Genomic DNA, 22,773 nt, shown 5'->3' with positions numbered 1-22,773 from the left:
CTTTATGATATTTAAAAACATCATGTCATTTTATTTTCACAAGTCATCATAACATAGGACAAAGTTTAAGGTTCAGAGGGTTACGCTATTGGCCTTTTTGTGAAATACCTGTGATGAGTGATAGTAGTGGTTGGTACTTACCAGGTGAAATCACATATTTATTCTGAAGAAAAATATAATACATTGGTATTATTCATTTAGATAAGATTCTTAAGGTTTCTATTCAGTGCTTTAAAGTGATTTGATTCTAATTTTGTTTGATATTCTGGAGAACTTTCTATTCCTATGACTTACTTGCTGTGATTCTTTGAGGAATTCATTTATCTTTTTTTTTTTTTTGAGATAGGGTCTTGCTGTCACTCAAGCTAGATAGAGTACAGTGGCACAATCATAGATCATATAGATCATAGCTCATAGCTTACTGTAACCCCAAACTCCTGGGCTCAAGCTGTCCTTCCACCTCAGCCTCCTGAGTAGCTGGGATCACAGGCGTGTGCCCACTACACCTGACTACCTTTTTTTTTTTTTTTAAGAGACAGGATTTCACTATGTTGCCCAGGCTCATCTGTTCCTTTTTCTTTTCCTCTACTTTTCCCCATTATAGAAATGAGAGAAGACTACCTCTATCATTTGATGATTGTTTAGATTACTTAGGATGTATATTTTCACATAGAAATCAGCCAAGCTTACTGCTGCTTGCTCGTTAGCCCAATTTTTATATAAAATTTGTCTGTTTTTATGTATTTACATTTTATATATTTTCTATAAAATTATAATATTCAAGGGGAGATTAATTTTTACCAATCTTCCACAAACAGTAGAAGGGGTATAGATTTCTATTTCTGTGTCTTTTTTTAATGTATGGTGTTCCTTTTATACAGCTTGCTAGAGAAGTTTTGGATATTGCTGCCGGCATGATTAAACCAGGTGTAACTACTGAAGAAATAGATCACGCTGTACACTTAGTAAGAACTTCACTTTTTTACTTTGAGAAATTTTGTTACATTACCTGATGCTTTGAACTTAAACATTAAGTAGACAAATTCTGAGTGTCTAAGGTAACTTAGGTAAGTTCATCTGAAAGCAAATTTTTGCTTTGTTTCAAATATGGAAAACATTCAACAGTCATTATTCCCATCTTTAAGAATCTATAATATTAAGGTCTGAGGTAAGCTTGAAAAATACCTTGTTTCTGAAACAAGATATTCATAATAAGCATTTCAGTTGCGCTTTTATAAAATGATTGATTTTATCTTTTTTAAATAAATCCTGCCACTACAGACATCTAATATTCTGAAATAAAAAAAAGAATATAACTTCTGATGGTAGATTAGTTAAATGTTTCCTTTTATATCTATAGTGTCAAGGCAATGAACAGCCCAGATAAATATTTGTAGTAAGTATAGGGATTAAAAATAAATAAATAAATATTGTCTGTCCATCAGAGAGAGACCTTAAGACTTTAGTAGATGAGTGTACACATTATATGAATTAAAAAGAAATGAGTGATAAGTAGTTAATATATGGAAAGCAGATCTCAAACATGTTCTAGTAAACAAATGCAAATTATAAAGTCCTAGTAAATTTGTATTTTTAAAGATGTTTCTATCCGTTGCTTGTGTGGAGTGATGAAACTGGTCCTCTCTTCTGCTTGGTGATGGTATTGTAAATTGGAAGAACCCTTTCGGAAGGATTTGACCATGTATCTTGAGCTACGAAAATGTTTATAGATTTTTTATTCAGAATCTTATTAATCCTGACTTTTGGGTATTGTTTCATATGTTAGTATAAGATATATCATATGCAATAATAGCATTTTGAGTATGTTCTGTGGGCCAGGTGCTCAAGTGCTTCTTTTACATTAACTCGTTCGTCTTACCAACAACCCCTTGAGGGTAGGTACTATTGTAATCTCCATTTTATAGGTAAGGAAACTGAGGAGGAGAGAGGTTAATTAAATTGTCAAAAGTTACATGACTTGTAAATGATGGAATTGGCATTTTTTTTTTTTTTTTTGAGACGGAGTCTCGCTCTGTTGCCCAGGCTGGAGTGCAGTGGCCAGATCTCAGCTCACTGCAAGCTCCGCCTCCCGGGTTCACGCCATTCTTCTGCCTCAGCCTCCCGAGTAGCTGGGACTACAGGCGCCCACCACCTCGCCCGGCTAGTTTTTTGTATTTTTTTAGTATTTTTTGTATTTTTTTAGAGACGGGGTTTCACCATGTTAGCCAGGATGGTCTCGATCTCCTGACCTTGTGATCCGCCCGTCTCGGCCTCCCAAAGTGCTGGGATTACAGGCTTGAGCCACCGCGCCCGGCAAAATACTGTTTTTGTTTTGTTTGTTTTTATTTTTTGTCTTTTAGACAGAATGTCATTCTGTCACCCAGGCTGGAGTACAATGGTGCGATCCCAACTTGGGTTGCCTCCCAGGTAGCAGGAAATACAGGCACCCGCCACTGCGCCTGTCTAATTTTTGTGTTTTAGTAGAGACGAGATTTCACCATATTGGCCAGGCTGGCCTTGAACTCCTGACCTCAAGTGATCCGGTCACCTTGGCCTCCCAAAGTGCTGGGATTATAAGCATGAGCCACTGCGCCTGGCCGGAATTGGCATTTTCAATCTAGAAAGCCTAATTCTGTATTCTCTAAACTATTATTTGTAATGCTATGAGAAGCAGAGAAGTATATTCCTAAATGAGGGAAAAGCCACAAATGTAGTTATTGGTTGTAAGATTTTTTTTTTCTGTAATTGAGGAAACTTCACATTAATTTAAATTTCCAGTAAGAATGAAATTGCTAGTAAAATCATGGTATATTCTACATATTCTGCAAATGGTGTATTGTGCAACCATTAAAAAATATTAGCCTGAAGACTAGAGCAGGATGGAAACAGAAATTATGTATGCTGTGATTACTACTGTGTAAAAGCATCCAGTAAAGTAAGACTTGTTATGGAGAGCAGACCATGTTTTTCTGTAAGAGTTCTTTTGTTGTTCCACTGAATGTGGTTATTAAAATGTCTAGAAGTACTTTACCATTTCTTAATTATGCTAGTAGTAGTCATTTTTGGGGCATAGTGATACAGGCTTGTTTCAACATAAAATTATAATTACATAAAAAATGCTTGTTAATATTTACTTAAAATATTATATTTTTACTTTGATATATTTTTCACAAGGACTAGTTAATTCTAAAGTAAAATCTTCATATGTGGTAATATTTATATATATATTTGTAATAGAGGTTGAGTATCCCTTATCTGAAATGCTTTGGACCAGAAGTGTTGTGGATTTTGAATTTTTTTGGATTTTGGAATATTTGTATTATACATAACTGGTTAAGCATCTGTAATTTCAAAATTTGAAATTCTAAATTCTCCAATGGGCATTCCTTTGAGTGTCCTGTTGGTGTTCAAAAAGTTTCGTATTTTGGAGGATTTCAGATTTTTAGATTAGGAATACTTAACCTGTATGTCATTTTAGTTTTCCTTTGTGCAGTTACCAGTAAACTGGTTTGTATATGTGTACCTGACTGGCACAAACCCTGTTGTATATTGTTTAAGATAATATCCACTACTGTTACTAAAATAAAATATTAAGTTCTTTATAATGACATGTGTCCAGCTTTTTTCACATTTTTCAAATTTTAAAATCTGTAATTTCATACAGATTTTTCTTTATATATTCCAAATTATTTTTTCTGTATTATAGGCATGTATTGCAAGAAATTGCTACCCTTCTCCCTTGAATTATTACAATTTCCCAAAGTCTTGTTGTACATCAGTGAATGAAGTCATTTGCCATGGAATACCAGACAGACGGCCCTTGCAAGAAGGTGACATTGTTAATGGTAAGAAAAATATGTTACTTTCATCACCATGGGCAAAGAAGCAACAAAGCTTGGGGGAATCTGACAGTGACTTGTGTTTTCTTGACTTGCTTCCTGTACTTACTCTTTTTCCTTTTTAAAATTCAGTATCACTAACTCTTAAATCTATGGAAAGCTCTCTCGTGGTTTTGTGCATTTTGCTTTTAAGATACTTCTGGTGTGATATGTTTGGTGCAGTGTGTATTTCTTTAATGCTTACGTCATATGTGATTGATTAGGTCAAAGATGTCGGTGAAATGTGGAGTCTAGTTTTTTTTCCCCCAGAAGTTCATTAATGGTTTTGAAGAGACCAGGGCAGGCTTTGTTATAGATACAGGAAAACCCTTCATAATATATGAAGACCTAAAGGAAAGCTGAAAATCTTGCAGAAGCGCCTTACTTGAGTGGAAGTAGCTTTAAAGACCCCTATGTTAAGCTGCCTTGGGAAGCTACAAGTATAGAGAGTGGAGGAAGTAGCTTAAAAGACATTATTCCTTTTCTTTTTTTTTGAGATGGAGTCTCGCTCTGTCCCCCAGGCTGGAGTGCAGTGGCCGGATCTCAGCTCACTGCAAGCTCCGCCTCCTGGGTTTTCGCCATTCTCCTGCCTCAGCCTCCCGAGTAGCTGGGACTACAGGCACCCGTCACCATGCCCGGCTCATTTTTTGTATTTTTAGTAGAGACGGGGTTTCACTGTGTTAGCCAGGATGGTATCGATCTCCTGACCTCGTGATCCGCCCGTCTTGGCCTCCCAAAGTGCTGAGATTACAGGCGTGAGCCACCGCGCCTGGCCAGAAGATATTAATGAAGGCTTTCCTAGATGGTATTTGTTTTTGTTTTGTGTATCATTTTATTTTTTGGAGACAGGGTCTGTCACCCAGGCTTGAGTGCAGTGGCGCCATCATGGCTCACTGCTGCCTCGACTTCCCTCGCTCAGGTGATCCTCCCACCTCAGAAGTAGACAAGACTACAGGCTCATTGCTACCATACTCAACTCATTTTTTGTACGTTTTGTAGAAGTAGGGTTTTGGCATGTTGTTCAGGCTGGTCTCAAACTCCTGGACTCAAGCAGTCTGCCCGCCTTGGCCTCCCAGAGTCTTGGGATTACAGGCATGAGCTACTGTGCCTGGCCTAGATGTTATTTTAATATTGATGAAATTAGACTCTTTGTTAATAAGATATCTTAAAGGAACTGCCTATCAAATGAGGAAGCATGAGCCCAAGTGTTAGAGGCTGCAGATAATTGACTGATTGTGATGCTAGCTGTGAATGATAGCCAAAATTTAACTATGACACAATTTTTATTAGAATTGCTACTGCTTTAGTTAGGGTATCTGTTCATAAAGTTCCATAGGTTTTGAGGCCAACCCTGTTTTTCATATAAACCCTGTTATTTTTATTACATGCAGAATGTGTGAGGTTTTTCAGGAGTGTATGTGTTGTGCTAGAACCAAAATATCTATATTGTGATGTTATAGGTTGATTTAAATATATGGTTTAAAAATACTCAATGTGCTCTCTAGATACATTATAATGGTATAATAGTATATAGTATAATGGTAAAATAGTAATCTGTATTCTTAAACATGGGGACAAAGAGGAGAATGAATATTCACAAATAAGTGAAAAGCAAATGAGTTTTTAAAAAACAGGTGTAGAGCAGTGTAAATTTTTCTATTATTCCCTAGCAGGAGTAAGGAACTTGTAAAAGATAAATGAAAATGGTATTTTGTAGCAGTGTAGCAAAGTCTTCAATTTAATGTTACTAACTCTAGTAATTTATCTTGCATGATTGTATCCCACATACATTTTTCTTTTGCCACAAGTGATACAATTTCTGTAAAAGTATAAAAACCCACTATCTGGCTTATGTTACTATGGCCATATTCCTGCTCTCCACAGTGAGTTCAGTTACATAAACACTCAGGAAGCTTCTGTTGGGCAATAACTATCTATCCATTGGTGTCTAATTTGAGAATGCAGAAGTTATCTTTTTCATTAAGTTGCTAGATGCTGTCATGTTGGAAAAGCACTTGAATTTTGAAATGAAAATAAGTATGGTCTTTATATTTGCACATTCTCTTGCAGTGGACATCACTCTTTATCGCAATGGTTATCATGGGGACCTGAATGAGACATTTTTTGTTGGAGATGTGGATGATGGAGCACGGAAACTTGTTCAGACTACATATGAGTGCCTGATGCAAGCCATCGATGCAGGTCAGCCTCAGTGTTGAGCACCTATTGGCAGTCCTGTGCGCTGATGGGCTAGGAGTGACAGGGCGCCACAATTCTGTGCATTCCTTGTAGTTTTGCCCCTGTTCTACCTGAGTTAGCTTTGGGTGTTAGCAGTAATGGGTAAAAGGATGATTTGGGAATCCCTTGGTGGAGATAGACCAGATGATTGGTTAGCATCCTTTGTTTCTTCTGTGATTTATCTTCCCTTTCTTTGCCTGATAAATGAAGAGGAGTGTGCAGATGGTTTTTTAGTGCAACTTTTATTCTATTTTTCAAATTCTTTCCACTACATAATATTATGTTCTCCTTATAAAAAATTAAAACTGAAGATTATAAGTGAAAAAATGTGTGATCCTCCTTTATACTTGCCTCCCCTCTTTTCTTATCTCTCTCTTCTCTCTGGAGATATCCCCTGTTACCATTTAGGTTTTTTCTCTCTCCTGTGCATTAATGCACACACGTATGTGTATGTGTTAAATTAGGTTAAATGGAATCATAGTATTTTTAATGTGTAACTGGGTTGTTTTTTCAACTGTCATAGAGATCTTTTCAAGTTAGCATATGTACCTACAGATATATATTTACCTCATTCTTTTAATGGCTATGTATTATATTCTGTAGTATTACAATTTGTCTAACTATTCTGTTGGATTTTGGTAATTTCCAGATTTCTTGCTATTGTAGTAATGGGTAGGGGTGTATTTCTGGAGGATTTTTCTCAGGCTGTCTTTGTACATAATAAACAACTTATCGAGGCTTTTTTGTTTAATCAATATCTTATGGGGATAAGAGAAGGAAAGGGGCTGGGCATGGTGACTCACTCCTGTAATCCCAGCACCTTGGGAGGCTGAGGTTGGCGGATCTCCTGAGGTTAGGAGGTCGAGACCAGCCTGGCCAACATGGTGAAACCCTGTCTCTCATAAAAATGGAAAAATTAGCCAGATGTGGTGGCGGGCGCCTGTAATCGCAACTACTTGGGAGGCTAAGGCAGGAGAGTTGCTGGACCTGGAAAGTGGATCGTGCCACTGCATTCCAGCTTGAGCAACAGAGCGAGACTCCATTTCAAAAAAAGAAAAAAAAAAGGAAAGGAAAGCTATTAACAGCATCTTGTTGGAGTTGTTAATAAATGGGCAAACAGCCTTCAAGTTAAATCTTTACCATTTCAACTTTATTATCCAGTGTACTATCTGCAACCCTCCCCAGTCTCCCCAAATCTTGATGTCATCAACAGAATAGTGAACAGGACAGAGTTCTTAGACAAACATACAGTTACCTCTAATAACATTGATCCAGTATTTTTATTGTTTTTAGTGCCTTCTTTAATGGGTATGGGAGATGAAATTTTTACTCAAGTTGGAGGAATGGAAATGATGGAATATGACATTTTTGTGTATCAGGTGAAATTTTGAAAACTTATTCATTGTTGATTATTTTAAAACGTTAATACAGGAGGTAGAATTGAAGAAATTTAATGTTTAGTTTGTCATTTGTGAAAGCTTAAGTTTGAAATAATTTTTAGAGTTTCTGCCAGATAATATAGTCAATGTTTCTATTCTTTTTGCTTCTCTGTGAGTCAACTGAAGAAACAAAAAAAAAAAAAAAAAAAGAAAAAGAAAAAAATGAGATAGTTAGAATGCTGTTTTATATGACGTATGACTGGAAGGTGCCAGTAGTTTTCAGGAAAGAACGAAAGTGGCTTGATCTTTTTTGGACAGTGCTATGAATTCCTTTGTATAAGTCATTTTTGCCCCCCTTTTTGCCCCTCATTTTGCACCCCTCTCATTCCCCCAGGTAGAGGGTTTGAAAAGCTGTTGAAATTAGGCTTCTTAAGTAGGGTTTCTTCGTCTATGCACTTAATGGCTTTTGGGCCTGATAATTTTTTGTTGTAGAGGCCTGTTCTGTACATGTAAGATGCTTCACAAGCATTCCTGGTCTCTACCCAGTAAATGCCAGTTATACGACACCCTGTGTTTGACAACCAGAAATATTAATATCTCTAGATACTACCCTTTGGGGCCACAGTTGGAGCAGTTTGAAAATCAGGGAAGACTTCCCCTGTCACTCCATGCAACATGGATTACAATTTTGTTCCCCTCCCACCCAGGCTGATAGGAAGGCCTGGATAGGAATGAAAGAAAATCATTATGAAAGTCAGCATGATTTTTCAAAACCAGAAACCTCCTTCCTTCTCCCTCCAAAATCAAGCTGGAAGGTACAGTTAAGAGCAAGTAAAAATGTTAATTGAAGTGATTCTTTGAGCTATTTACCCTGAAATGGATGGGAAAGATACATTGTATCTGAACCTCAGTCTGGGAATCAGATAGCTGAGTAGGAGAGTGTAGAGAGTTAAGGATCCCCAGAGCCATCTTGAGGTTCCCTAGGAGTCTGACAGTGCCCAGCTCCTGAGTCTTAGTGTAAGGGAGAACCTTAATAGTGATGAGAACCACTTGTTTTGTTTTGTGTTTTATTGAAACACCAGTAAAAGTCATAAAAGCTAAACAGAGCAGAAAGTGTATATAGTGAGAAGTATCTTTCCTATACTGTACCTCTAGAATTGTCTGTAGAGGCAGCCGTGGAAAGTTTGAGAACGTTTTTATGGGGATAAAGAAGCCCAGGGGAAGTAAGTCTTTCAGAAGTTGTCCAGGCTGAAACTCAGGACAATTCGTTACTTTTTGAACATTCCTTTTACTCCTAGTGCATTTTCTTATCTCTTCTGCTCACATAAATAGAATGGAACACTTGGCCTTAGGGAGGGATGCGAAAAGAAGTATTTTCTTCTCTATTGTTCTCTATTGTTAAAGAAAGCAAAAGGTACCTACTTCCAACCCTTTAGTACTGTTATGAGTCTAACGTTTTTGGCATGAAAGGAGGAACTACGAATGCCGTTGGTTTGAATTAGAACTCTACCAGTTACTGGCTGTTTGGCCTCTCTGTGCCTCATCTGTAAGTTGAGGCGTGGATGCATAAAAGTGTTTCAAAAGCTTCCTAGCGCAAAGATAGTAATTAACTTTTTTTTTTTTTTTTTTTCTATTTTGAGACAAGTTCTCTCTCTTTTGCCCAGGCCAGAGTACAGTAGCAGGAACACTGCAGCCTCGACCTCCCGGGTTCCAGTGATCCTCCTACCACAGCCTCCCAAGTGTAACTGGGACTATAGGCATGCACCACTATGCAGGGCTAAATTTTGTATTTTTTGCGGAGACAGGGCTTTGCCATGTAGCCCAGGCTGGTCTTGAACTCCTGAGCTCAGGTGATCTTCCTGCCTTGACCTCTCAAAGTGCTGGGATTACAGGCATGAGCCACTGCACCCGGTTGATAGTAATTGATTAGTACATGTTAGTTATTATTAGTTTATCACGAATTTTCTCTTTTCCTTTCAGTGAAGCCTGGTGTTCGGTACAGGGAACTGGGAAACATTATCCAGAAGCATGCCCAAGCAAATGGGTTTTCAGTTGTTCGAAGCTATTGTGGGCATGGAATCCACAAGCTTTTTCATACAGCTCCCAATGTACCCCACTATGCCAGTAAGTACTATCTGGAGATTTGGTATAAGCTCACCATTTATTCAACAAATACGTATTCATATATTTAACAGTACCTACTATTTTGTATTCACTAGAGTAATCTGTTAGCTGTAATAGATAGAGTCCCAAAATGTGTATTTGCTGAAACACAGTGCAAGTTCATGTCTTACCCACATAATAGTCCAAAGAGGTGTGTTTGGTCACTGTGGGGGCAGGGCAGTTACTGTGTGACACAGGCTGTGTCATCTTCGACCTATGGCTTTCAAAGTCACTTTGGGAGTTGCCCTCCTGGCCAGTAGATAGTGAGGGTGTTGGGGGTTGAAGCTTGGAGGGGTATACTTGGGAGTTTTTAACAGTCAGCTGGAATTGGCATAAATCAAATTTATTTTCCATTGGCAGGAATTCAGTCACATGGCTGCATCTAAATGCAAGGGAAGTGGGAAAACGTAATTTAATTGTGTGTTATGGAAGAAAAGTAACCTTATTTTGGTGAACAATCAACAGTCTGCCACAGGCCTAGCCTTTACTATTCTGATTCCTTAGGTGAAGTCAGTTCGTCTTGCTTGGTTTTAGTGCTTAATGTATGTCAGATCCTGTAATATTTGTTCATATAAATAGAGGGGAATAAACAAAGTACCTTTCCTCAGGTTGAGTGCCATATGATACAATAACAAAGAAAGTGTAAGATAGATAATGTCTTACAGAAATATTTTCTGTAGAGAGAGAAGACATGTACAGGAATGAATCTGTTATTTGGTGTTGGAAATGAAAGCTGTCCACAGTAAGTGACCTAGAAAGGAACTTAGCACATATATATTGAGCCACTGCTAGATAAACACTTTCATCTCCTTGTGCTTAATTTTTTTCATCTGTACAATAGTAGGGAATGGTACTTACTGTAGAATTGTTATGAGGGTTAAGTGAGATGATACATGGAAAGCACTTAGAACGCTGCATGAAAACAGTACACGAAAGCATTTAATCAATGACCGTAATATGTAATATCTCATTTGATCATCGCAACTCTGGATAATTTCTTAGCCCAATTTTTTTAAAGCAACTCTGTGCTTACAGAGGTAATTGGCTTGCTCAAGGTCACACAAACTAGTAATTAAATGCCAGACTAGCATTGATACCTGGGTTCTGTCTTGCTTTCTGGAGTCAGTCTTTTCTCCTATACATCATGCTGACGAGTAAGGATTGAAGAAATTTTGGAGCTGGGTGCGGTGGGAGAACTAAAGAGTGGTTGAGGTTTTGGTTGGGTGGAGAGGAGAAAAAGCTTTCCAGTTGGTGGGGGAACATGAGTGCTTCAAATAGAGATGAACAGAGAAAATATAAGGTTGGCTGAGTTATATGTTAAGGACTAGCAGCAGGCAGTCCAGGTGTGTTGAATGCCAGACTGAAGAAATGTGACTTCTGTGTCGGAATCTTCAGAATTATTTTTGAGCAAAAGAATGGCATAATGAAGCTGATATTTTGAGAAGGCTAATTTGGCAGTGGTGACTAAGATGGATTGCAGGTGGGAGTTCTGAAGATAGTTGGCCTGATGGGCAGTTGTTGTTGTAGTTGAGGTATGACATGGTAAAATCCTAGACATGGATAGTTGTGAAGAGAAAATGAAATGAGTGAGCAACTTTTCTAAAGGAGAAGCTGGAGCAGTCATTCAGAGCAGGGGTCCCCAACCCCTGGGCCACAGACAGGTACTGATCCATGGCTTGTTAGGAGCTGGGCTGCACAGCAGGAGGTGAGTGGCAAGCAAGTGAGCTTTACCACCTGAGCTCCGCCTCCTGTCAGATCAGCAGAGACTGAAGACAATAATATTTATGGGAGAAGGGGATTTTGGTCAGTGGTTATAGTGTCAGCAAAATATGTTGCCACTGTTATACAAAAGATGTCATGTGAGTTTCCTATTAAAGCATTTAATTAGACATAAGAAACAATTATGAAAAGAGGAAAAAGGACCCAGGTGTACTTTACTTTATATAGTCATTTTGGGATAGGATCTCACTGTGTCGCCTAGGCTAAAGTGTAGTGGTGCAATCACGGCTCACTGGAGCCTTGACCTCCAAGAGCTCAAGCAGTCCTCCTACCTCAGCCTCCTGAGTAGCTGGTACTACAGGTGTGGGCCACCATCCCTGGCTGATTTTTATATTTTTATAGAGACAGGGTTTCTCCATGTTGCCCAGGCTGATATCAAACTCCTGGGCTCAAGCAGTCTGCTCACCTCAGCCTCCCAAGGAGCTGGGGTTTCAGGCGTGAGCTACCACACCCAGCCTTATATATTATGTTTATGAGGAGTCACATTTATATAAAACAAAATATGCTGTGGTCACTCTAGGGAAGTATTAAACAATTGAGGGTTTTTTTTTTTTGTATAGCAGAGATATCTTTTGAAATGTAAATCTCTGCTTTCGTTTGTAACTCTATATTCTTAACCCAAATGAGGGAAGAACCAGGAAATCGTTGTATAACATTCCTCCACTGCTTCTATGTGGGAGAAATCCTTGTTAGGTGAGAGTTTATTTGCTTCTATGTTTGAATCAATGGGTGGGAAGTAATGATGATAATATTTTACATTTAAACTGAACAGGCATACCTCTGAGATAACTGTTTTGTTCCAGACCCTTGCAATATAGTGAATATCGCAATAAAGCAAGTCATACAGATTTTTTGGTTTCCCAGTGCATAAAAAAATTACGTTTATACTGTAGTCTATTGTGTGTGTAGTCTTAACAATTCACAAACCTTGATTTAAAAATACTCTATTGCTAAAAAATGCTAACAGTCATCTGAGTCTTCAGCGAGTTGTAATCCTCTTGCTGGTGAAAGGTCTTCCCTTATGTTGATGGCTACTGACTGATGAGGGTGGTGGTTGCTGAAGGCTGAGGTTTGTATTACATTCTCACATTGTTAGAAATTCCTGAACCTGAGTAATTTATAAAGAAAAGAGGCTTAATTGGCTCATGGTTCTGCAGGCTATACAGGAAGCATGGCAGCATCAGCTTCCAGAGAGGCCTCAGGGAACTTACAATCATGGCGGAAGGCAAAGGGGGAGTGAGTGTCTCACATGGTGGGAGCAGGAGCAAGAGAGAGAGCACGTGGGAGGAGAAACAACCAGATCTCATGACAACTCATTCACTATACAGTACCAAGAGAGGTGGTGCTAAACCATTCATGGGAACTCTGCCCCCACGATCCAGTCACTTTCCACAAGGCCTCTCCTCCAACACTGGGAATTATATTTCAACATGAGATTTGGGTGGGAACACAGATCCAAACCATATCAGGGTGGTCGTGGCAATTTCTTGAAATAAGACAACAAAGTTTGTCACATTGCCAAACCATATCAGGGTAGTTGTGGCAATTTCTTGAAATAAGACAACAAAGTTTGTTACATTGATTGACTCTTCCTTTCACGAAGATTTTTCTGTAGCTTGTGATGCTGTTTGATACATTTTATCCACAGAACTTCTTTCAAAATTGGAGTCAGTTCTCTCAAACCCTGCTCCTGTTTTATCAACTAAGTTTAAGTAATATTCCAAATCTTTTGTTATCATCTCAACAATGCTAACTATGGGTAGATTCCATCTCAAGAAACTACTTTCTTTATCCATAAGAAGCAGCTATTCAGCTGTTCAAGTTTCATCATGAGATTGCAGCAATCCACTCACATTCTCAGGCTCAATTACTAATTCTAGTTCTCTTGCTCTTTCCACATCTATAGTTACTTCCTCCACTAAGTTTCAAACCCCTTATAGTCATCCAAAAGTATTGAAATCACCTTCTGCCCAGCTCATGTTAATATTGATATTTGATTTCCTCTCATGCATCACATAATTTCCTCCCATGAATCACAATTTTTTGGTTTTGTTTTTGTTTGTTTTGAGACAGGGTCTCACTCTGGTTGCGCAGGCTGGAGTGTAGTGGCACGATCTCAGCTCACAGCAGCCTCCACCTCCTGGGCTTAGGTGATTCCTCCACCTCAGCTGAGTAACTGGGATTACAGGCACACACCACCATGCCCCGTTTTTTTTTTTTTTTTTTGTATTTTTAGTAGAAATGGGATTTCACTGTGTTGCCCAGGCTGGTCTTGAACTCCTGGACTCATACATTCCACTCGCCTCGGCCTCTCAGAGTGCTGGGATTACAGGCATGTGCCACCGCGCCCAATCTACAGATGTTTTTAATGGCATCCAGAATGGTGAATCCTTTCAAGAAGTTTTCCAGTTTACTTTTGTCCGGATTCATCAGAGGAATCACTATCTATGGCAGCCTTAGAAAATGTGTTTCTTAAATAATAAGACTTGAAAGTCAAAATTCCTTCTTGATCCATGAGCTACAGAATAGATGCCGTGTTAGCAGGCATGAAACCAACATTCATCTCCTAATACATCTCTGTTAGAGCTCTTGGGCGACCAGTGCATTGTCAGTGAGCAGTAATATTTTGAAAGGAATCTTTTTCTCTGAGCAGTAGGTTTCAGCATTAATATTATTAATTAAGTTAACTATATTATATTAATTATATATTAAGTATATTAACTATATATTATATATATTAATTATATATTAATATTATTAAAATATTCAGTAAACCATGCTATAAATTGAGGTGCTGTCATCCAGGCTTTGTTGTTCCGTTTCTAGAGCACAGGCAGAGTAGATTTCGCTTCATTCTTAAGGAATCTTAAGGAATGGTAGATGAGCATTGGCTTCAACTTAAAGTCACAGGCAGCAGGATCCCCTAACAAGAAAGTCAGCCTGTCCTTTGAAGCCAGTTATTGACTTCTCTCTGGTTAGAAAGTCCTAGGTGGCATTTTCTTCCATGAGAAGGCTGTTCTGGTCTGCGTTGAAAATCTGTTAGTATAACCACCTTCATCATAGCTGTATCTTCTGGCAAATTTGCTGCAGTTTCTAGATCAGCACTTGCCACTTCACCGTGCACTTTTATGTAATGGAGACGGATTGTTTAAACTTCGTGAACCAACCTCTGCTTTCAACTTTTCTTCTGCTGCTTTGTCACCTCTCTTAGCCTTTGTAGAATTGGAGAGAGTTAGTGCCTTCCTCTGGATTGGGCTTTGGCTTAAGGGAATGTTGTGGGTTGTGTGATCTTCTGTCCAGACCATTCAAACTTCCTCCATAACAGCAGTAAGACTGTTTTACTTTCTTTGCATTTGTGGGTTCAGTGAAGTAGCGCTTTCAGTTTGCTTCAAGAACTTTCCCTCTGCATTCACAACGTGGCTAACTCTTTGGCACAAGAGACCTAGCTTTTGGCCTATCTAGGCTATTGACATGCCTTCCTCATTAAGTTTAATCATTTCTAGCTTTTGATTCAAAGTGAGAGACATGTGACTCTTCCTTTCAGTTAAACACTTAGAGGCCATTGTAGGCTATTAAGTGGCCTAATTTCAGTATTGTGTTTCAGGGAATAGGGAGGCCTGAGGAGAGGGAGAGAGAAGTTGGGCAGGCTGATGGAGCCGTCAGACCACACACAAACATTTGTTTGCTGTCTTACATGGGCACAGTTTGTGGTGCTGCAAAACAATTAAAATTTTAACATCAAAGATCATTGATCACAGATCACTATAATTGATACAATAATAATGAACATGTTTGAAAGATTGTGAAAATTACCAAATTGTGACACAGAGACATGAAGTGAACATGCACTGTGGGAAAAATGACATTGTTAGACTTGCTCAGTGTAGGGTTGCCACAAATCTTCAATTTATTAAAAAAAAAAAAAAAAAAAAAGGCTGTATCTGTTCAGATGCGGTGGCTTATGCCTGTAATTCCAGCACCTTGGGAGGCTGAAGCAGGCAGATCACTTGAGGTCAGGAGTTCTAGACCAGCCTGGCCAAAATGGTGAAACCATGCTTCTACTAAAAATACAAAAATTAGCTGGCCATGGTGTGTGTGCCTGTAGTCCCCAGTTACTCAGGAAGCTGAGGTGGGAGGATCACTTGAACCTGGAAGGTGGAGGTTGCAGGGAGCCGAGATCGTGCCACTACACTCCAGCCTGGGCAACAGAGCAAGAGTCTGTCTCAAAAAAGAAAGAAAGAAAGAAAAAGCAGTATCTGTGAAGCATAATACAGTGAAGTGCAATAAACCAAGGTATGCCTCCATATTACAGTCATTCTGTGAGAGACTATAGATTAGGTACAAATTTTTTAAAAAGTGCCTAACAGTGTCTGCAATATTATAGTGACTCAGATAATGTATATTTGTTGAGTGAGGTATGTTGGAAACTGAAACTTTAATCAGTTTAAAAATTATTGAGAGAAATGTTACATGTTGTTTTAGTCTTTGAAATCCAAATTGCTTTTGTACTTATAGCCTTAGTTCTGATTAGCCACTTTTCAAGTACTTCCTAGCTATGGAAGTAGCATGGCCAATGCTGCTATATTGGACATGAGAGTTCAAGATCCTTTCATCCTTTTTACTTTCAGTGACATCACACGGACATTCTTGACATTTTCTTTTTGGTTTCTCCAAGGAAATATAGACCAATTCTGTATATGTATTAATAAGCATGTCCTTTTGAAGGTTTATGAGTTTAGAAATTAAAAGTCAAATGTTTCTTTTTTTTTTTTTAATGACCTTAGGAATTTATATCAGTTTAGAAGCTCCAGATTTGAAATCTGCAGTAAGTGTAATTTGGCAATACCTAAGATAGTGGAAAGCAGCAAGATAGCTATTCATCTGGAAAGTTGTGCAGGAATATAAACGTGCAGGAGAGATTAGACCATTCCTGGAAAGAGGAGAGTTTAGTTGAGTCAGCCTCAAAAGGCCGTCAAATTTGCCATTGAAAACAAAGTTGCAGATCAGAACAACCTGACACAGGAACCCTGAAAAGCTGATGTGTTAGCCATCTGGTGGTCAGGTTGGGCATTGCAGTCATTCGCTCAGCTGATACCCTTATTAGGTTTTGTTTAACTTGAAATTTAAATTAGTTCTCCATTTTTGTCTAAAAAAGCCTATTCCTAGTTTTAACATTTTTGGCCTTTTTGAGGTCTGGTCACTGTAATTTATTGTTATATTTCTCATGATGATCCTGAAAAAAGCATTATTAGTAAACTTGGACAATGGAGTTTGCTTTTTTGCTTTGAATTAAAAAATAGTGGTTTCCTCAGTTTTTTTTGTTTTGTTTTTGTTTTTGTTTGTTTTTTTGAGATGGAGTCTTGCTCTGTCGCCCAGGCTGGAGTGCAGTGGCAGGATCTCGGCTCACTGCAAGCTCCGCCTCCCGGGTTCATGCCATTCTCCTGTCTCACCCTCCCAAGTAGCTGGGACTACAGGCGTGTGGCACCACACCCGGCTAATTTTTTGTATTTTTAGTAGAGACAGGGTTTCACTGTGTTAGCCAGGATGGTCTTGATCTCCTGACCTCGTGATCCGCCCACCTTGGATTCCCAAAGTGCTGAGATTACAGGCGTGAGCCAGCGCACCCGGCCTTGTTTTTGTTTTTGAGAGAGTCTCGCTCAGTCACCCAGGCTGGAGTGCAGTGGTGTGATCGATCTTGGCTCACTTCACCCTCTGTCTCCTGGGCTTCAGTGATTCCCTGCCTAAGCCTCTTGAGTAGCTGAGATTTCAGGTGCATGCCACCATGCCTGGCTAATTTTTGTGTTTTTAGTAGAGACACAGTTTCGCCGTGTTGGCCAGGCTGGTCTCAGACTCCTGACCTGCCTCAGATGATACACCTGCCTCGGCTTCCCAAAGTGCTGGGATTATAGGCATGAGCCACCGTGCTTGGCCTATTTTTTAAAAAGTAGGTTAATGTGCATAGACTTAGTTCTTCTTTGAAGATGAGAAAAAGACAACAGCTTATGACATGTTATGAAAATCATGTAGTTTCTATGGGCTGTGCCCCTATGTACAAATACATACTTCCCCCCCAAAGCGGTGGGAGATTTCTGGCATAATCTGAATCATTCTCCTTTAAACTTCTCTACCCGGATGAGTAGTGGAACTCTTGGTTCTGTGATTGCCATTCTAATCATGAGGTAATAGAAATCAAGGTACTTTTCTTTTATTCTTTATTTTTATTTGCCACTTTTCTTTTTATAGAAGTGATACTCATATCTGAAATACAGCCTACAAATACCTCTGTCTTCCTAGAGAATACATAAGCATAATGAAATGTCCCTAGGACAATATGTGCACCATATTAGATGGCTACCGGTGTAATACCTGTTTGTTGAACTTTAAGAAAGGGAATCAGGAGAGGAGAAGGTAATTGATTTAATAATCACTGATAGGAATTTGAGTTGTGTACTCTTTCTAGTTAGCTGTTCAACATTACACTGTTGGTTTTGCTACCTTTTGAGACTTTTTTTCTTTAATTTCAGAAAATAAAGCAGTTGGAGTGATGAAGTCGGGCCATGTATTTACAATTGAGCCAATGATTTGTGAAGGTGAGAAAAAAGGATGCCATGATATTCTTCAGTTGAATTTGGATGTATTTTAGGTTATTCATCGTGTCAGTGGTCTTTTCTACCTACTTGCTTTTTGCTTCCTACTCATTCCCTGTCCCACCTCAAACTTGATTCAGTATCGTGGAGAACTGAAAATTGAGAGGGTTGGCAAGAAGACATGGTTTCTACGTGGTAATCTTCTGTCAGGAGATGCTGAAGTGCTTGAATCCTGGTCGCTTTTCATAAAGCTCATGTCAGAGGGTGCATTGTAATAATGAGGCGCCCAGGTCAAGTCTGTGCGGATGTTCCTGCTTGACGTAGGAGAGGGAAGAGGAGGCAACAAAGTAGAGCATTTGATGAGCCACCCAGTTTGAGGCAGATATGATTATATGATTTAATTCTTCACAATTTATAAGGTGGTATTATCCCCATTATACAGAGGAGGAAACTGGTCCTTGAAGAGGGTGAGTAGCTTGCCTGTAGCTTTTAGCTCGCTACCTGGCAGAATTTGTCAGACTCAGCTCATGAGCTGTTTTGACCCTTCATGGTCTGCACTCATGTCATCACATGGCATCATATAGCTATTGTGGGGAAAGCACACCAAGGACACACTTGGCTCTGGCAGCCTCCCCACTGTTGTCGTTTCCTCCAGACAGGCTTGTAGCAGTGATAGGAGACTTGGAGTCACAATCAGGGCTCCTCACCGAGATTTTCAGAGTGATTCTAGTAATGGAGCTTCCTGGTTAGGGGATGTAAAGTGAGGCAGTAGCAGTAGAGCTTGTGTGTCCTGAGCCCTGTATTAAAGGATACTCCTCTCTGGATTCTTCCAGTCTTTTTATAGCCCAGTCTCGGGACCGACTTTTATATTCTCAGAAGTGATTCACTGAGTCTAGCCTGCACTCACGGGGAGCAGAAGTTCAAGGGCATGCATGCCAGGAGGGTGGGGATCACTGAAGTCACTTTAAAGGCTGCCTTCTAAAGCTGATTCCTTATTGTGTTTTCTGTAAAATGAAAATTAGAATCCCTATCTTGCCAACACCCAGGGCTGCTAGACTGAGATGATTTATATTAACATAAAGTACTTTATATACTTTAAAAGACTGCACAGATGTGCAGTAAAGTTTTTGTCATCCTCTTGTAATAAGGATAAAGTTCTGATATGTGCAACCAGTTGTAAAGATGGTAAGTATTTAGCAGTGAAAAGAAAGATAGTGGGAGGAAAGTGTCATTTTGGCTACATATTTCCATTAACTAGCACCTGGTTGGTGAGCCATGATGTAGTATTTTCAGTAAACAAATAACTTTCTATACAGCCAGCACAGGTAATTAATCATCAAATTATATTAGCTATACTTCAGTATAACTCAGCTAGGTTAAATCCCTGGAATAGAAAGTCTCAAATCTGCAGGAGAATTTCCTCAGAATAGCCAAATAAATTTGACTTGACATTACTAAAAATCCTGTTTTATCAGATTACAATAAAATCATAGTAGTAGTGTTTTAAATCCATTTGTGTAAAGGCCATTACATTGGAAAACATTGATTTACTCATCTTTAGTTGCTTGATGAGGCATGAGTTAACTTTTTTAGGCTGCCTCATATTTTCTTTTTAGCCTGGGATTTAACATTGCAAAAGTAGTTTACTTCACTACAGAGTTTATGTTCTGGGATTTGTCTGTCTGAGTCAGTGAGTCTTAGAGGTTAGTATGTTTCACCTAAAAATTACTAAAAATGAAGAAAGTATTGATTTTTTTTTTAACATCTAATTTTGGAAGAAGAAAGCTTGCAAATACATCTTTTACAGTAGTATCTGGAATTGCCTTTCTCATTCCACCTCTGCTTCATATTCTCTTGGGCCTTTGCTTTCTGCTTTCCCTCATTATGTCCTCTTCACCCCCATTCCCTCCTTTCCCTAAGTTTTCTTTCATGGCCTCCCGGGTTCACTGTCCCTTCGCTTCCCTTCTCTGGTTTCAACTCCTATCCAGACCATTCTGTTTCATATTTTCTTATCCTCTCACACCAGTCTTTCTTTTGCCCCTCTTTCTGGTTCCAGGGGTATAGTTCACAAAAACTTTACGGTATAATCTGTTCTCACCATCTGTTTGTGTGCCTACCATTTTGAAATTATATCAGGAATTGAATGCTGTAATAAAACTGTAAACATTTACATGATTTCCTTCACTATATATGCTGACTGTAGTTTTGTCAGATGCCAAAGTTATACTAGGAAAGAGCTAAATTCATTAATTCAAGTTTTTTTTCTTTCTGATTTTTAAATTGTAAAATACTTCAAACATCAAACATACTGAAGACCAAAATGAAGTTGGAAGGGCATTAGCTAAAACAATTGGCATGTAAATAAGGATCTTAGTAGTGAATTTTCTACTTGGTTTTCTTGATAGAGTTCATTTAGAAAACTGAGTGACTGAACTAAGAAATTGTTTTTGTTGAAGGCGGATGGCAGGATGAAACCTGGCCAGATGGTTGGACTGCGGTGACAAGAGACGGAAAGCGGTCTGCTCAGTTTGAGCACACCCTCCTGGTCACAGACACTGGCTGCGAAATCCTAACCCGGCGACTTGACAGTGCACGGCCTCACTTCATGTCTCAATTTTAATTTCTCCCAAGATGGCACATCTCAGTGATACCTTCTTACTGTACTATGCATTTCATTGATAGTACAGAAAGGAAGAGGAACCTTTTTTAAATCACTTGTTTTGTTTTGACTATACATGTAAGACAGGACTGCAGCATTCGATGTGTGTCCTCAAGAACTTGTCTCGGGTCTGAAAAAGCTGAGAAGAATAGAGGAGACATTGCCCAACTCTTCGGCCCTCCCCCTGCACACCTGTTTTCTCATTTGCCCTTTGAGCACTTTTACTTAAACTTGCTTCTAGTTGCTTTTATCACTGCCACAAAACAGCCATCAAGAGCCAGCTGCTTTCCAGGTGAACATTGGAAATGAGAATCTTTGAAACTTTAGCAATATATGTTGCACCAGATTTTAAAAATTATATATATGGAAATATATATGTATACATTTTAAATTCCATATACATAATTACCAAACACTCTGTGACCCGGGGTTTGTGTTGGTTCTGCTTTGACAGGTTTATATGCTCTTACAAATGGATCCATAGTTTGCAGTGATTTAATTCCTGGTTGGGATTTGGCCTCCCCTCTCCCCCATGCTGATTATTTATCCTTGTAATTGTGCATAGAGAAGCACTCACCCAATGAGACTTTCTCCAACGTGGACTGTGTGTGTGTCAGTGAATGAATGTAGTAAAATTCATTTTGGAAGGTTATCAGGCTTTTAAAAATCTAGTTTATGGCAAAAATAGCCATTTTCCAAGTGGTGGCTGACAGTTGCAGGGCATGAGAATTTCATAATACACCACTATTTCAGACCTTTATTTGGTCAGAAATGGAAAAGAAAAAGCCCCCTTTCTTCCCTTTTCTGTTTTACTTCAAGGGCATACCTTGGAGGTGCTCAGAAAGGGGTGAAGGTTGCACTCTGGTGGAGGATGGGGAAAGAGTTCTAAACTGTCTCCAGCTGTGAGCCCAGGAGGTCAAGTGGGCTATTAAAATTTAACGTTGAGTAAATGTGATAGTGATGAGAAAGGAATTTTGTGTACTGTAACCTTGCAGTAGAGATGCAGCTGTCCTTGGTGTGCTGAAACACACCTCTCCTTTATGTAGTTGGGAACCTCATTAGAAATGACCTCAGCTGCCCATATCTCCGTTCCTTTCAGCAGTTGTCCAAGTAGGAGTGTATCCAATGAAGACATATCAGATCACAAAGTCATTGTCATTAGAGTGTACTTGATTACTGGGCATCCTTGTAATATAATTTCATACCACTGACACATTATACTTATAAGAGAACATCTTTCCCAGAGTGCCTCAGACCTTATTGCTTTAAAATATAATAATGTTTTCATTACTTTTATTATTTGAATGATTTAGTAAAGTTGACTGAATCTGGTATAGACTTTGGGAGTATGTGAAGTTTTTATCAAACTGTAATATTTGTGAATGGAATGCCTTGCAATATGAATGTTAATATAATGTGTAAAGGGAGATTAAAAAGTTTGAATGATTATTCTACCATGTAGTCATTAACTTGGCTGCATTTCTTTGGGATTTCAGAGGGAAATGGTGGGAATGGGGAGGCTGTTTGATAATCTAAAATAAATTCATGACCATTTGAGTAGAAATGCTTTTTCAGGTGCAGTGACTGTACATAAACTCAATAGAGTGCCAGCAGCATTTGAGATGTAACCATATTTTTGAGAGCTTTTAAGACAGAATGCTGAATATTAGGGGAGCATTTTATGTACTGATTGTGGAATTAACAGTGTGGGCTTATTCAGTGTCTGTCATTAGAAGATAAGCTCAAGGAAAAAAGATCTTGGTGGAATAGTTTTTTGGTTAAAAGATAAAACACTGGTGATAATGCTTTTCTTAGTTTGGGAGATTTTAAAACAATATGGGCTCTAGTCCAATTGCATATAACTAATTACAAGTGTTCATTGGATTTAGGTGACAAAACACCTAGTTTCATCATTCTGCCACCTTTTTACGAAATCACTAGCTACTCGTGAGACTGAGGTGGGGGGATCGCTTGAGCCCAGGTTACAGTGAGCTATGATTGTGCCCCTACACTCCAGCCTGGGTGAGAGAGTGAGACCTCATCTCAACCAAAAAAAAAAAAAAAAAAAAAAAAAAATCGAAGTATTAACT

General features: G+C 38.9%; 1 protein-coding gene across 14 annotated transcripts in view; it reads left to right on the top strand.

The window, feature by feature from the left end:
* LOC105486386 (methionyl aminopeptidase 1) overlaps positions 1-22,137 on the top strand; it is a 113,728-nt gene extending 91,591 nt beyond the window's left edge. For all 14 annotated transcript variants that reach the window (XM_071093280.1, XM_071093278.1, XM_011749259.3 and 11 more), the window contains 6 exons: positions 882-965; positions 3,707-3,845; positions 5,949-6,080; positions 9,476-9,619; positions 17,962-18,027; positions 20,481-22,137. In XM_071093280.1, the coding sequence (XP_070949381.1) occupies positions 882-965; positions 3,707-3,845; positions 5,949-6,080; positions 9,476-9,619; positions 17,962-18,027; positions 20,481-20,644 (729 nt within the window). In that variant the 3' untranslated portion in view covers positions 20,645-22,137. The remainder of the gene's footprint in view (positions 1-881; positions 966-3,706; positions 3,846-5,948; positions 6,081-9,475; positions 9,620-17,961; positions 18,028-20,480) is intronic.
* The last annotated feature ends 636 nt before the right edge of the window (positions 22,138-22,773 follow it).

This window comes from Macaca nemestrina, chromosome 3, assembly GCF_043159975.1.
Source record: "Macaca nemestrina isolate mMacNem1 chromosome 3, mMacNem.hap1, whole genome shotgun sequence".
Taxonomy (NCBI): Eukaryota; Metazoa; Chordata; class Mammalia; order Primates; family Cercopithecidae; genus Macaca; species Macaca nemestrina.
The sequence above is the reverse complement of the archived record's forward strand: the minus strand, read 5'-3'. Positions and strand labels throughout refer to the sequence as shown.